At 40.2% G+C, this 12,747-nt stretch overlaps 2 protein-coding genes across 4 annotated transcripts in view; one reads left to right on the top strand and one right to left on the bottom strand.

Annotated features, from left to right (window-relative positions):
• Positions 1–7,155, top strand: part of inpp5f (inositol polyphosphate-5-phosphatase F) — a 105,598-nt gene extending 98,443 nt beyond the window's left edge. For both annotated transcript variants that reach the window (XM_034031411.3, XM_059035704.1), the window contains 2 exons: positions 712–799; positions 3,137–7,155. In XM_034031411.3, coding sequence (XP_033887302.2) covers positions 712–799; positions 3,137–4,301 — 1,253 coding nt within the window. In that variant the 3' untranslated portion in view covers positions 4,302–7,155. The remainder of the gene's footprint in view (positions 1–711; positions 800–3,136) is intronic.
• Positions 7,156–10,760: 3,605 nt separating this feature from the next.
• Positions 10,761–12,747, bottom strand: part of mcmbp (minichromosome maintenance complex binding protein) — a 33,542-nt gene continuing 31,555 nt past the window's right edge. For both annotated transcript variants that reach the window (XM_034029770.3, XM_059035703.1), the window contains exon 16: positions 10,761–12,168. In XM_034029770.3, coding sequence (XP_033885661.3) covers positions 12,042–12,168 — 127 coding nt within the window. In that variant the 3' untranslated portion in view covers positions 10,761–12,041. The remainder of the gene's footprint in view (positions 12,169–12,747) is intronic.

Genomic DNA, 12,747 nt, shown 5'->3' with positions numbered 1-12,747 from the left:
GTTTAAAAATAACATGATCGCGTGGTTCAAACTGGTGTGTTAGAAGATGTGAGGGCCAGTCGCAGGCACATAATGTAAACTGAGGAGTGCAGAGGCTTAGATTTTATACTGGATATACAGAATATCAGAGGGTGCTTTACAAGCTGATATCCTCATAGGCTGAGTGGGGTGAAAATCAGCTTGTATCTTACTGTATCCAGTACTATATTTAACATTTAAAAAGATTATCAATGCAGTATAGCTAATGTGTATGTGATGTCATTTCTATCTGATACAAAGAATACTATAAACAATATTAATGTGATCAGATGCCTGTATCGCATTAATATCGAGATCTACTTTATATTTTATGATTTCTATTGATTTATAAAAGAAAAAAAAATGAAAGCTGCAGTGTCCAACATTGCTTTTCACTAAATTCTAATAGAAACTTAAAATGCCATTTTAATTGCTTGTATGGTCTTTGCAATCGTGCTGCTCCCGTATTGACTTATCATTTTTCTCTAAATCTGCCTTTACCTGGCTTTGAGCTTGCCTGGAGAATTGTAACTGCCAGCCCTGAACAGACTTCCTCATTCCATGCATGTGGCAATGTGACCTTGTAACTCCATCGTCAGACTCACTGTCAAGACACCAATCTTAATGCAGAAATGTGAAAGTCTTCAAACAAGCTGTTCAGCAGGAACTGTCAAGCTGTTAATGTGATTTCAGATACTCTTCAGTGCATCGCTGAAATGCTGCGCATCACCAAGCAGGCCATGGAACTGGACGTAGCTGTTGTGGAGAAGAAGCTGGAGAGGTATGTCAGTACCAGGAAGAAACTAAACTAGAGTGGGATAGCGCTGAGTGCTGGCCAGTCTGAGTGATTTTTGTTTTTGTTACGGTAAATCTGACCCACTTAGAGACTTAGCGATTCTTGATTCTTTCTAACTTATACAAAGTTGTTTTGTGAAAGTCATCATGGTGCGGTAAAGTCATCATGGTAACAGATTTGAGCCACTTAGAAACTTAGACACGATCCAACTTTTCAATAGTGTTCGGGACCTTAGTTATTTTTGGAAATTGTGTACAAGTTATTGGTAATCTGGCAAGATCATTTGCCAGTAAGGCAGGGTAATTATCTTTGTTTCATAGATCATTTTTGGTAGTGCAGCTAATAAAAATGGATTATCTGTATCTCAATGTCAAAGAGGGTTTAATCTTAAGCATCATTATGCAATCCCTTGCTTTGAGTAAGTTGCTTCAAATGACGTTGTGTGAGGTTTGCAGTCATTCTGAGTAGTTCTTATTGCAGTTATTCAAATAATGTTTGTTTCTTTTTTGATAAGGTGCTTGACTATGAGTTCGAGTCGTCTGCCATACACACGTTCGGCTAGATCAACTGTCTTTTATATTAGTAAGCACTAGCACCATCTAATGCACAGCTAGTGTATTGCCAGCAAAATACAAATAATGATCCAAAGTAGCTGATGATGTTGGCTCTTACTTCTGTAAAGACACTAGGCGGATCTAGCCTATGTCACATGTCTGTGGCAAACAACTGGAATGGAAGAGCAACTCCTGAACTGAATAAAAAGTAAGAAACAGTATTATAGTAATTGTGATCGGAACCACTCGGAATTATTGCAAACATCAGAAAACGGTGAGTAGTGGTAATAATAATAATGAAAGCTTACTCTTCAATGCATGCTATGATTGCCTATGCCAGGGTGGTCTTTGCACTCAGTCATGGCCTTGCCTGTATGGAGGAGCCATTTGAAAGATCCATGTCTTTACTGTATCTCTGCCAGCAGCCACAGAGAGAATTAGAAACTCCCAACTGGATCCACTAAGGCACATCCACATTAAACTATCATTGAGATTGACTTCCATGATTTAATTGGCTTAATTACTTACAGCAGTGTCATTGACTAGGAAATCGGGGAATGCAATTGAAATAGTGTGTTTTGTCACTGATGAGGACTCCGTCTATAACAAGTGAAAAATGTGCTGGTCTAACACAGACGAGAAGATATTATGCGGCAGGCACTTCATTAGCGTTATCCTTTTAATAATGATTGATAATTCCCAAGTGGAAAAGGTCTTCTGATTATCTGGGTCCCATTTGGGAAGTAATACATTGATAAAAAACAAACTATTACGGATAGGAGAATTACCTTGATTGCAAATTAAATCATTTTTTGCTGGGGAAGTTTGTAAGTATGTTTTTTAAATTTCTCGTAACGAGAATTTTGTTTTTTTTTGGTGTTCAGTTATCCTTTTATCATGTTTACAGTCTCTGTTGTTCTTATTGCATTTACTCAAATATTTAGTTTTTTTTCTATTTGGTATCGTCTGTGCTAAGGTGCTTTGGCCTGAGTTCAGAATCCGCTCTTTGTCACAGACATGTAACACAGGCTGGATCTGCCAAGGAATCTTTAAATTCGGGAGCACCAGCGCAATGTAATTATTATTATTATTATTTATTTCTTAGCAGACGCCCTTATCCAGGGCGACTTACAATTGTTACAAGATATCACATTATACATTATTTCACATTATACAGATATCACATTATTTTACATACAATTACCCTTTTATACAGTTGGGTTTTTACTGGAGCAATCTAGGTAAAGTACCTTGCTCAAGGGTACAACAGCAGTGTCCCCCACTGGGGATTGAACCCACAACCCTCCGGTCAAGAGTCCAGAGCCCTAACCACTACTCCACACTGCTGTAATGAATACCTGCGGTGGATTAGGGTTCCTTTTGTGTTGCTGACAATACATAGTAGGTGTTTAATAGATGGCACTGGCTTTTATTCCTATAGACAATTTGGCTGATCTAGCCTGTTACATTGTCTGTGGCTGGCAACTAGAACTGAAGAGTAGTTTGTTTTTATATATACATAATATGTCAGAATGATTCGTCATAGAAAGGGAAGGGGGCAGCACATTTTAACAACTTGCTCTTTGAATTCAGAAAGATGACAGGATCTGGGATGGGTGCGGGTACCAGTGCCAGCCTCAAATATATGACCACATTGATTTTTCTTTTTCTTTCATAGCCAGGACAAGCACAGTGAATAACTCTGCATTACTAAATGCACTCATAATCTTTCGGCTGTTTTCAATAATTAGCATTTCTCCATCTGCAGAAGGCACAGCAAACCCCATGAGGACATCATCAGCATCCGGACCAAGAACAGCGAGGGCCAGGTTCTGGGGAGCATGGGCCTGGCCCAGGGCAAGAACTTCCTGCTCAACAAATTCTCCTCCCTGAACCAGAAAGTCAAGCAGACCAAGTCCAATGTGAACATGGGGAGCTTCAAACCCCTGGGGAAGCTGGGCAGCTTTTCTAAGCCAGAGATGAAGGTCAACTTTCTGAAGCCCAACCTGAAGGTGAACCTCTGGAAATCCGACAGCAGCTTGGAGACTTCGGACAGCACCGTGGCGGGGGCTCTCAAGGACCGCTCGGAGTCCGACCTGGAGATCTCCTCGGACTCAGACTCCTTTCACTCCAACGAGTTTCTGCCCAATGAAGACGAGGACAGGCAGCTGGCCGGCTCTCTGGAGAACTTTGACTACGTTCTCCCCAGCTGCGGCATTGTGGCTGCAGCTCCTCGCTTGGGGAGCCGCACACAGTCCATCACCAGCACCGACATCTCTGGCATTCCGGCTCCTCCCTCCATGATCTGCGTCACAGACTGTGACCGCAAGCCGGAAAACCAGCCAGAGAATAATGGCAAGTCTTACGAGCATCCGACACCCTCGGAGGAAGCCGCTCTGATTGATTTCGGGACCCCCATCGATGCCTATTGCCAGCAGTTTGTGCAGGATGCACAAAGCAAAGATCCCTCCATGGAGGAGCTTGGTTTCAACCAACCCCTGCCAGCTTCAGGTCACAGCAGCAGTAACCCTCCCAGAGATGTAGAAGGGCATCCGGAGCAGAGGGATCAGCAGCTGTCCAGGCCTTCCCAACTTGACGTGGCTACCTCTTTGGAAGCCAATCTGCTCTCCGTCCAGCCAGCCACTTCTGCGGCTTCTTCATCCTCGCAGAAGAGCCTGGGCTCTCAGCTGCAGGCCAGCACAGGCCCATCCCCCGCGGAGGGCAACGGCAGCCGGGTGGCGTCTCCCTTCGCCAAGATCCGCAGCTCCATGGTCCAGGTGGCCAGCATGACCCAGGCAGGCCTGACCCAAGGCATCAACTTTGCCGTGGCCAAGGTCCAGAAGAGCCCCGAACCGGAGTCTATTAACGAAGCCCAGCAGAGCGACTTCAAAGCAATGTTTACACAGTGCCAGACAAGGATCATCCAGATTTAGCCTTCTCTGTTTTGGACTTTTTCCCCCAGTAGATTCTCTCTTGTCTGTGTGGCTTCTAGTTAAGCATCAGTAGATATAAGCTTGCACAAAGAAGAAGCTGTCTTAGAGGATTAACACAATCCTGTAGCGAAGATCCCTGCTTCCAGAAAAAGCTCCTTTACCAATGTTTACAGCATTTGTAGTGTAGAAGATATGCAAGGTAGGAGAACGGTGTGACTGTGCCCTCTGTCCTGGCTCAAGAACTCCAAAATGAGAGGTTCCCATAGTTTGGTTTAAAACAACTGTCTTTGTATTTCAGGTATTTACAAGGAATGGTGGTGGATTGTCAGTGCAAATTAGTGCCATTTCTCAAAGCAACAGAATATTATAAACCTCTAAACCTCTAAAGTTAAGGCTCTGATAAACAAATCTTTAGGTTTTCTAAGTTTTAAAATTGTAGTATTTTTGTGTTCAAGTATTCCTAATTGTATTACCAATAGCAATGATGTGACATGTGCTCTTGGCTATTGTCTTTTAGCACAGATGCAAAAAGGATATGCAAATACAGCAGTTTTACAGTATATAAAACTATGGGTATTGAAACTTAGCGGTTGATCTGATCAACCTTTACCACGCTGGCATAAACCAAAACTAGATTTCTTTAAAGCATTTTATACTACTGAGGAATCCCCCCGGATTGCTTCAGCCACTTATTTTTAGGGGTGATCCCGAGAGAACCACAGAGAGCTCGTTGAAGCAATCCAGGGTGCTGTAAAATGCTCTCAAACAATCCAGGTGGTCCCAGCGGGATATGTGTTCGGTAACGGTTTGAATAATTTGTACATGAGAGAGGACACAGGGCGAAAACCTGAAGATTTTATTTTTTTACAGCCTTAACAAATTATCGCTCTGGAAAGGGTACACAGTCACTGAGTCTAACCAGTGTCACAGGAAGTTGGTCAACCGGGAAATAAGTTGACATCATGTGTACTGCGCATGAGCGCATTTCTGAATTTAAAGGGAGGGTTTGTTGGAAATTCAATGACGATTACAGGACTGAAACACCCTTTTTTCAGAAACAAAAACAAAGGTAATTGTGTTTAAAAATGTGATGTTTGTCATCTTATCTATCTAGGTGTAAAATCAATTCATGTTTAATTAATTTTTATCTTCAGATCGATTGCACCTCGCAAATATTTTTTTTTTATTTATTTTACGATTTTATGGTAACAAATTTTAAAACAAAGACGGCGATCAGCCTCAGGCAGATTATACAGGATGTTCAACTATTAAGGATCATAGACAGAAAATGGCATCTGGTATGAACCCTCCCTTTTAAATTCAGAAATCCACGCCCGCGCAGTATGGACGATGTCGGTTTCCAGTGACAGCGACATGCAGCATGAAAGAAGAGCAATAGTTTTCCTCTGAGGGGGTTCAGGTTAGGTTTACAAGTACACTGGAACTGGCACAGTGCCGTTCTAACTGAAGCTCACATCAAGTCCTGCTTTAGACCAGCGCTGGGGCTCAGTGGTCCAGGGACTCTATATCTACTGGCACTGTGTATTGTGGCACCCAGGCTGCCTGTCTCCTTGTTTCAGGCAGATTTTCCAACGGTGACATTTCAAAATGTGCGTAATAGTGCTGACACTGGACAAAATCAGGCTGTTCCTAACTTTAAGGTGTGACTATCACTGCTTTAAATTCTTATTAGTGTCGTTCTAATCTGCCCCTTGTAGATTTATCTTCCACCTCGGTGAGACCCAGTTATCCTGTTACTCTTTCCATTCACTTCCTGTGTTACAAGAAATAGGACCCCAACACTGGATGTGAGTGTAAACCTCAGGTAGGAGCCTATTGTCTGTAACACAGGAAGGAAGTGCACTTATAATGTTGTGACAGGAACAGTGGGTTTCACCTTAAGTAAAAATAAAACACAAAGGGGGGGCTGTGAGAAAGTTGTTAATGAGAACTTGTGTTTTACAGCATTGAGGATTACTCCTTTAGTAAGAATAAGTCTTTCCATTAACTTATGCATTCCCTCTCTAAAATGCTCTGAACTAATTAGTTACCAGAGAAGTAGTTGTATTTTTAAAGAGAAGTTATACAGTGAGCTTGCGTGTTCACACATTCCTGGTAGCTGAAATGGTTGTCTTTACTATACCGCTTTACTAAAAAAAATAAAGGTAATCATGTATTAATATTAAATTCTTGTGTAGAACATGTTTTTGACCCCGCAATTCTCCAATTCAAGGGATAAGAGTTGCTTAATTTTCAAAAAGGTTTCCTGTTGATGTGCTTTGACCGTGACCATGGTTAGAATAGGAATAATAAATAGCGGGTAGTGTTGATCAGTGAGGTTTATTAAAAAACTGGGACAGATCTGCACAGAACAGAACCTATATCAATTATTAGCTGAAAGCAGAAATGTATCAAATATATCTATCTATCTATCTATAGGCAATAGTACTGTCCGAGAGCCTGCACTTAGAGTGCTGTGTATTAACTGTACAGCCCCAGTAGCCTTGTTGTTCTAGAATGAAAGCCTCTTTTGGTACATGTGTGTGTTTTACATTCTCAAGTGTCTTACACGTTGTTGGGTGTTGTACCGCCTCCTGTGTCGTGAGGTCAAGCAGCAGCAGAATTCTCGTCACCTCTGGTATTCAGACTTTTATTGTACATGTTTTAAATGTCTTTATTTATTCCTGTTTTATCACAGTACTGTTTTTTATTTGTTTCTCTTTGGAGTGTTTAAATAAACATAATAAAAAATAATAAACTTCATGTCTTTACATAAGGGGTAAATAAACGGTATGCTGTATTTTAAATTGTGAGGGATGTACAAGGGGAAATATTTTAATAAAAAAAGAATAAACACAGCAGTTCTTTGGGCTTTTTCTGTTTCTTTCTGTGTCTTTCTCTCATTCTACCATGGACAGTGGGTTTCTGCACAAGTGACTGCCAGTGTTTGTCGATTGTACGCACTACATGCTCCTTGAATTGGTTTAATTATATTGAGTAGGTTCAAGCCAGCAAACTCATTTAAGTCAGACCTTTACAAATGCCACAGGAAATTATTACAACTGTCAGCAGTAGGTAGGACGGTAATGACATCTTAAATACTCACGATGATCTTAACTCATGTTTCAAGTTTCCTCAATTGTTCACCCAAGTTAGTAGTTCTTTCTATCTTTTTCAGTCTGTTTTTAAAAAGCTTGTTGGCTTTTTACAATAATGTCAAACATCTGATCTCTCCCACAGTACACCCTGCCTGCCCACACCCCAGGATGTCATTATGGACAAATTGGTTTGTCTACAGGAACAAATCCTTTGCTCTAAGTGAATGTCAGAAACATGCTTACTGCAGATAATATGATTATCAAAAATACTTTTTCAAGACCAAACAGATCACAATAATATCACAGCTGTCATTAACTGTTGCTCAGAGACGAGGAGATAATTGTTTCAACTCTGAGTGCAGTCAGCACTGACTGACCAGTGTGTAAACTGCACAGAAATGAGATGACGACGATAGCTTATATAACTAATTACAACTGATTTAATTTACTGACTAGTTTACACCAGAGGCGTGCTGTCTGAGACATGCTGCCTTGCTGTTAACTGTGTGGAAGGAGAGATACATGGTGTTTTTTTTATCCTAATGATCCCTGTACCTGTATGAAGCATGTCATTGATCTATTTTAATGACTGGGACATAGACTGATTGCCAACTATGCTTGTGCCTGTTTTTTTTAGGTAACTGAAAGTTTGTATTAATTACTATTAGGTAAGCACTGAGCGGTACCTGGCTGGAATGGGTTTTATTTTGAGTTACTAGATAGAGCAGGGATGAGAGATGACATGTGTCAGAGGCTCTGGTATGTGAGTAAACACAGTACAAATAACCCAGTAGCTCTATTATATTAGCATCATTTTTAGCTCACAATTTACAGTGCCTTGCATAAGTATTCACCCCCTTTGGACTTTTCCACATTTTGTAGTGTTACGACCTGGAATTAAAATGGATTTAATTGGGATTTTTACCATTTGATTTACACAACATACTTAACACTTTGAAGGTTTAAAATATTTTTTTATTGTGACACAAAAGTTAATTAAACAAAAAAAAAGACATTTGTTGGTTGCATAAGTATTCACCCCGCTGAGTCAATACTTGGTAGAAACACCTTTGGCAGCAATTACAGCTGTGAGTCTTTTTGGGTAAGTCTCTACCAGCTTTGCACATCTGGATCCTGCAATTTTTGCCCATTCTTCTTGGCAAAATTGCTCAAGCTCTGTCAAGTTGGATGGGGACCGTTGTTGAACAGCAATTTTCAAGTCTTGCCACAGATTCTCAATCGGATTCAGGTCTGGGCTTTGACTGGGCCGTTCTAAGACCTTCAGGTTCTTGTTTTTAAACCACTCCAGTGTAGCTTTGGCTGTGTGTTTAGGGTCATTGTCCTGCTGGAAGGTGAACCTCCGCCCCAGTCCCAGGTCTCTTGCAGACTGAAACAGGTTTTCCTCTAGAATTTCCCTGTATTTGGCTCCATCCATCTTGCCCTCAATCCTGACCAGTTTCCCAGTCCCTGCCGATGAAAAGCATCCCCATAACATGATGCTGCCACCACCATGCTTCACCGTGGGGATGGTGTTCTCAGGGTGATGAGCAGTGTTGGCTTTGCGCCACACATAGCGTTTTGCGCTAAGGCCAAAAAGTTCAATTTTGGTCTCATCAGACCAAAGAACCTTTTTTCCACATGTTTGCTGTGTCTCCCACATGCCTTTTGGCAAAATCCAAACGGGATTTGATATGGGTTTTTTCAGCAATGGCTTTCTTCTCGCCACTCTTCCATAAAGCCCAGCTTTGGGGAGCATCCGGGTTATAGTTGTCCCATGGACGGTTTCTCCCATCTTAGCTGTGGATCTCTCCAGCTCCTTCAGAGTTACCATTGGCCTCTTGGTTGCTTTTCTGACTAATGCCCTCCTTACCTGGTCACTGAGTTTTGGTGGACGGCAGAGTCGCGGTTGTGCCATATTCTTTCCATTTTTTTAATAATGGATTTAACAGTGCTCCGGGGGATGTTCAAAGTTTGGGATATTTTTTTAAAACTCAACCCTGATTGGTGCTTCTCCAGAACTTTATCCCAGACTTATTTTGATAGCTCCTTGGTCTTCATGATGCTGTTTGTTTAGATATGCTCTCTAACAAACTCTGGGGCCTTCCAGAAACAGGTGTATTTAATCTGAGATCATGTGACACTTTAATTGCACACAGGTGGACTCCATTCAACTAATTATGTGACTTCTGAAGGCAATTGGTTGCACCAGAGCTTATTTAGGGGTGTCACAGCAAAGGGGGTGAATACTTATGCAATCGAGACTTTTCAGTTTTTTATTTGTAAATAATTTTGAAAAATATGTAGATTTTTTTCCCCACTTTGACATTATGGACTATTTTGTGTAGATCAGTGACAAAAAATCCTAATTAAATCCATTTTAATTCCAGGTTGTAACAGTACAAAATGTGGAAAAGTCCAAGGGGGGTGAATACTTCTGCAAGGCACTGTAGGTCCATAGTTTATGTTATGTTGTTATGGCCTGTTCTTTTGTGTTTCTGCGCTCAGTAATGTTTTTTTACACTGTCTGTCAGGCTTGAAAAGCAGCTGGTTCCTTTGTTTGAAGTGGGCATCTGGGCAAGAAGTGACGAGTCCTGTTGTGTAATAACTGCATGGTTTTAGGTTCTGTTTACAAATTCATCAATGCCTTTGCTCTTTCTGAAAAACAGGACATTTTTACATTTCTTCACTTTACCCTTTAAAGTTTCTGCAATGGAGACAGCCATCACATTCAACCACCATATACTCAAGTCACCCCACTATCACCCCCACTTCATTGTGAACTGTGTATACTGCATTCGTGTTGGTTTCCAAATTGCTCATGGTGTTAAAATGTTGACGTCTGACATCGCATTCATGAAGCCATTTAAAGATACTTGCTGATTGTTTTGCTGTTGTTCTTTATTTTCACTCTTTGTTTCTGTCTGTTACATTTAGTTCACCTCCTGTGTCTTACACTACCGTAGGGTGCTTGCTGTCAGCCAGCATACAGCATTGACTTTTAACATGATCTGACAGGTTCATTTCCAAGGTTGATTGTCATGAAACCTATTTTAAAAAGCACCACAAAATGGTCCAGTGCTTCTCTAGCCTCCAGCTTATCATCACAATAACCTGCTTGTATCCTGAGCTTTATTTTACATTGCCCTAACTATAAAAGACAAGAAAAAAACTAGGCCCATCCAGACAGGCGCCACGAAGATAATGTTTAGAACTGTTACCCTTAGCAACAGGTCATTAAAGAAGGAAGTGAAGTCAACTTTCCTAGCACATTACCTGCAACACAAAGTTAATGGGGGAGAAAACAAAGGGCTTCTACCAAACCTGGAGCACTTCTGTAAATAAATGTGTCAAATACGGTGTGTAAAAGACAAAGTGATTTTTATTTTCAATTTGATTTGGGTTCAGCTATGTAAATGTAAAGACATGTTTTTAAAGCCTGGCTTATTATTTCTTGCTCTACAAAGACATGTTTCTTTGTATCTCATTTTATAGAAGAGGGTCCATTGTGATCGATGATCTGATTGGCAATCCAACATAATTCAATACACTGTTAAAAACTGGAAAAAAAATACGAAGAAATAAACTTGATCATAACCACTGATAGGCCGGCTCTTAGGTGATACTTTTCAGCTGCCAAGAGATGGGGACTTACAGTAATAGAAACTGGGAATGCTTCCAAAATGAAATGTTTTTTACTGCCATTAGGAATGTAAGCTAAGTGAATCATCTTTGGAACATTGCGTGACTAACAGGAGATGGGCATCGGCTGAAGAACTTATGGGCCAAAATAATATCTGTGTCAGAGTTAAGGCTGACAAACTTACATTAGTTTGTAAACCACCTGTGGTAAACTGAACTGCAAATATTTAAATAAATGTTTATTTAAAACAAACCATTCCCTAACATTTGAAAAAAATAAAAATAAATTATTGGGGGACAACACAGTACTTTTAGTAATAATCAGGCTGTAGCAACAGAAACGCACACGTATGAACACACCACAAGTATGCACAGATGTATTGCACTAAACAAGACTGTCTTTGTGATTACAATACACTATAAAAACAAACTAACCGGAGATCAATTACTGTCCATAAGTATTTTTATGCAGATTTAAATCTGACGTGTACTGTAATGTCTTAACAGCTGCATCGCTTCAGTATACAAGACATATTTCCATCCATATTCTATTCATTTGACTGAAAAACTGGCACATACTTACTCCAATAACATTATATTGGAAATAAAGGCAACACATGCTAACCTATACAAACATTAAATTCTTTAATTTCTTTTAGAAAGTTGCTTTTTTTATTTATTTTTTATATAAAAGAAAAGGATTCAAAATTATTTTTTCGACAGCTTACAAAAACAGTTGAATTATATTTGACAAGAGGTGTTTATAGATCACCTGGAGGCAACTAAATCCATTAGTTACAGAACAACGTTCATAGTTGGGTTATAAGAAAAAAAAAAGAAAAAAAAACCACCCCATAATAAGCCTTTTTTTTTCTTCCTAAGAAAATGTTTTTTTTTTTTTCAGTTTCATCACTAATTATTTTGTATGCCTTTCCTTGGCTGGATCCAGGAGGCTGAGCTGACTGGTTGACGCTGTGCCGTAAGGGATGGGTGTGTGTGGCGGTCACGGCTCATTCCCATTCACACACTTTTGTTGCTCTGTCCGGGTCGTCCGCAGCACTTCCAGTTGCTTGGCCCTCAGCCACCTCTCCCAGGACAGTGTTGCCTGGCCAACACTTAGAGACAGCAATCTATTCAACAGAGAAAACCGAAGAGCATTAACCCCACTGTCATATTGAGAGGACAACCTGTTACACTTCATTACTCAAATTCACCACAACACCACACAAATCAGGAAAGTAGAAACACTAAACAAAAAGACTGAACGGCAGGCAGGGGGTGTTCAGGTCAGGACTGACATGCTTGAAGTACTAGGAAGGAATAATAAAGGGAGGTATAACAACTGATTGTTGGTTAAAACTCCACAGGTCAGACACGTTTGATATCACTCCTGTTAATGTCTGGCCAGAATATAATGGGAGTCAATAGGGACAGGCTCCTGATAATATCACAGTGGTTACTGTCACACTCCTGTTCTCATTTCTTTATTTTTCTATGTTTGTTTAAAATGTATAAAGCGGCTGTAAAATGCTTTTTTTAATGCAATGTACACAACAGTATGAACAATAAATAACTGTTTTCTTATTTTTTTCTTTTTAACAACATTCTGGTTCCTGATCCTTTTTTCATTATTATTTTATTTTAATATTTAAAAGACTTCACTGATGAGTGCAGACTGGGTTTCAGACGGTACCCGACAAATTGCACAC

Source organism: Acipenser ruthenus, chromosome 13, assembly GCF_902713425.1.
Source record: "Acipenser ruthenus chromosome 13, fAciRut3.2 maternal haplotype, whole genome shotgun sequence".
NCBI classification, from domain to species: Eukaryota; Metazoa; Chordata; class Actinopteri; order Acipenseriformes; family Acipenseridae; genus Acipenser; species Acipenser ruthenus.
The sequence above is the reverse complement of the archived record's forward strand: the minus strand, read 5'-3'. Positions and strand labels throughout refer to the sequence as shown.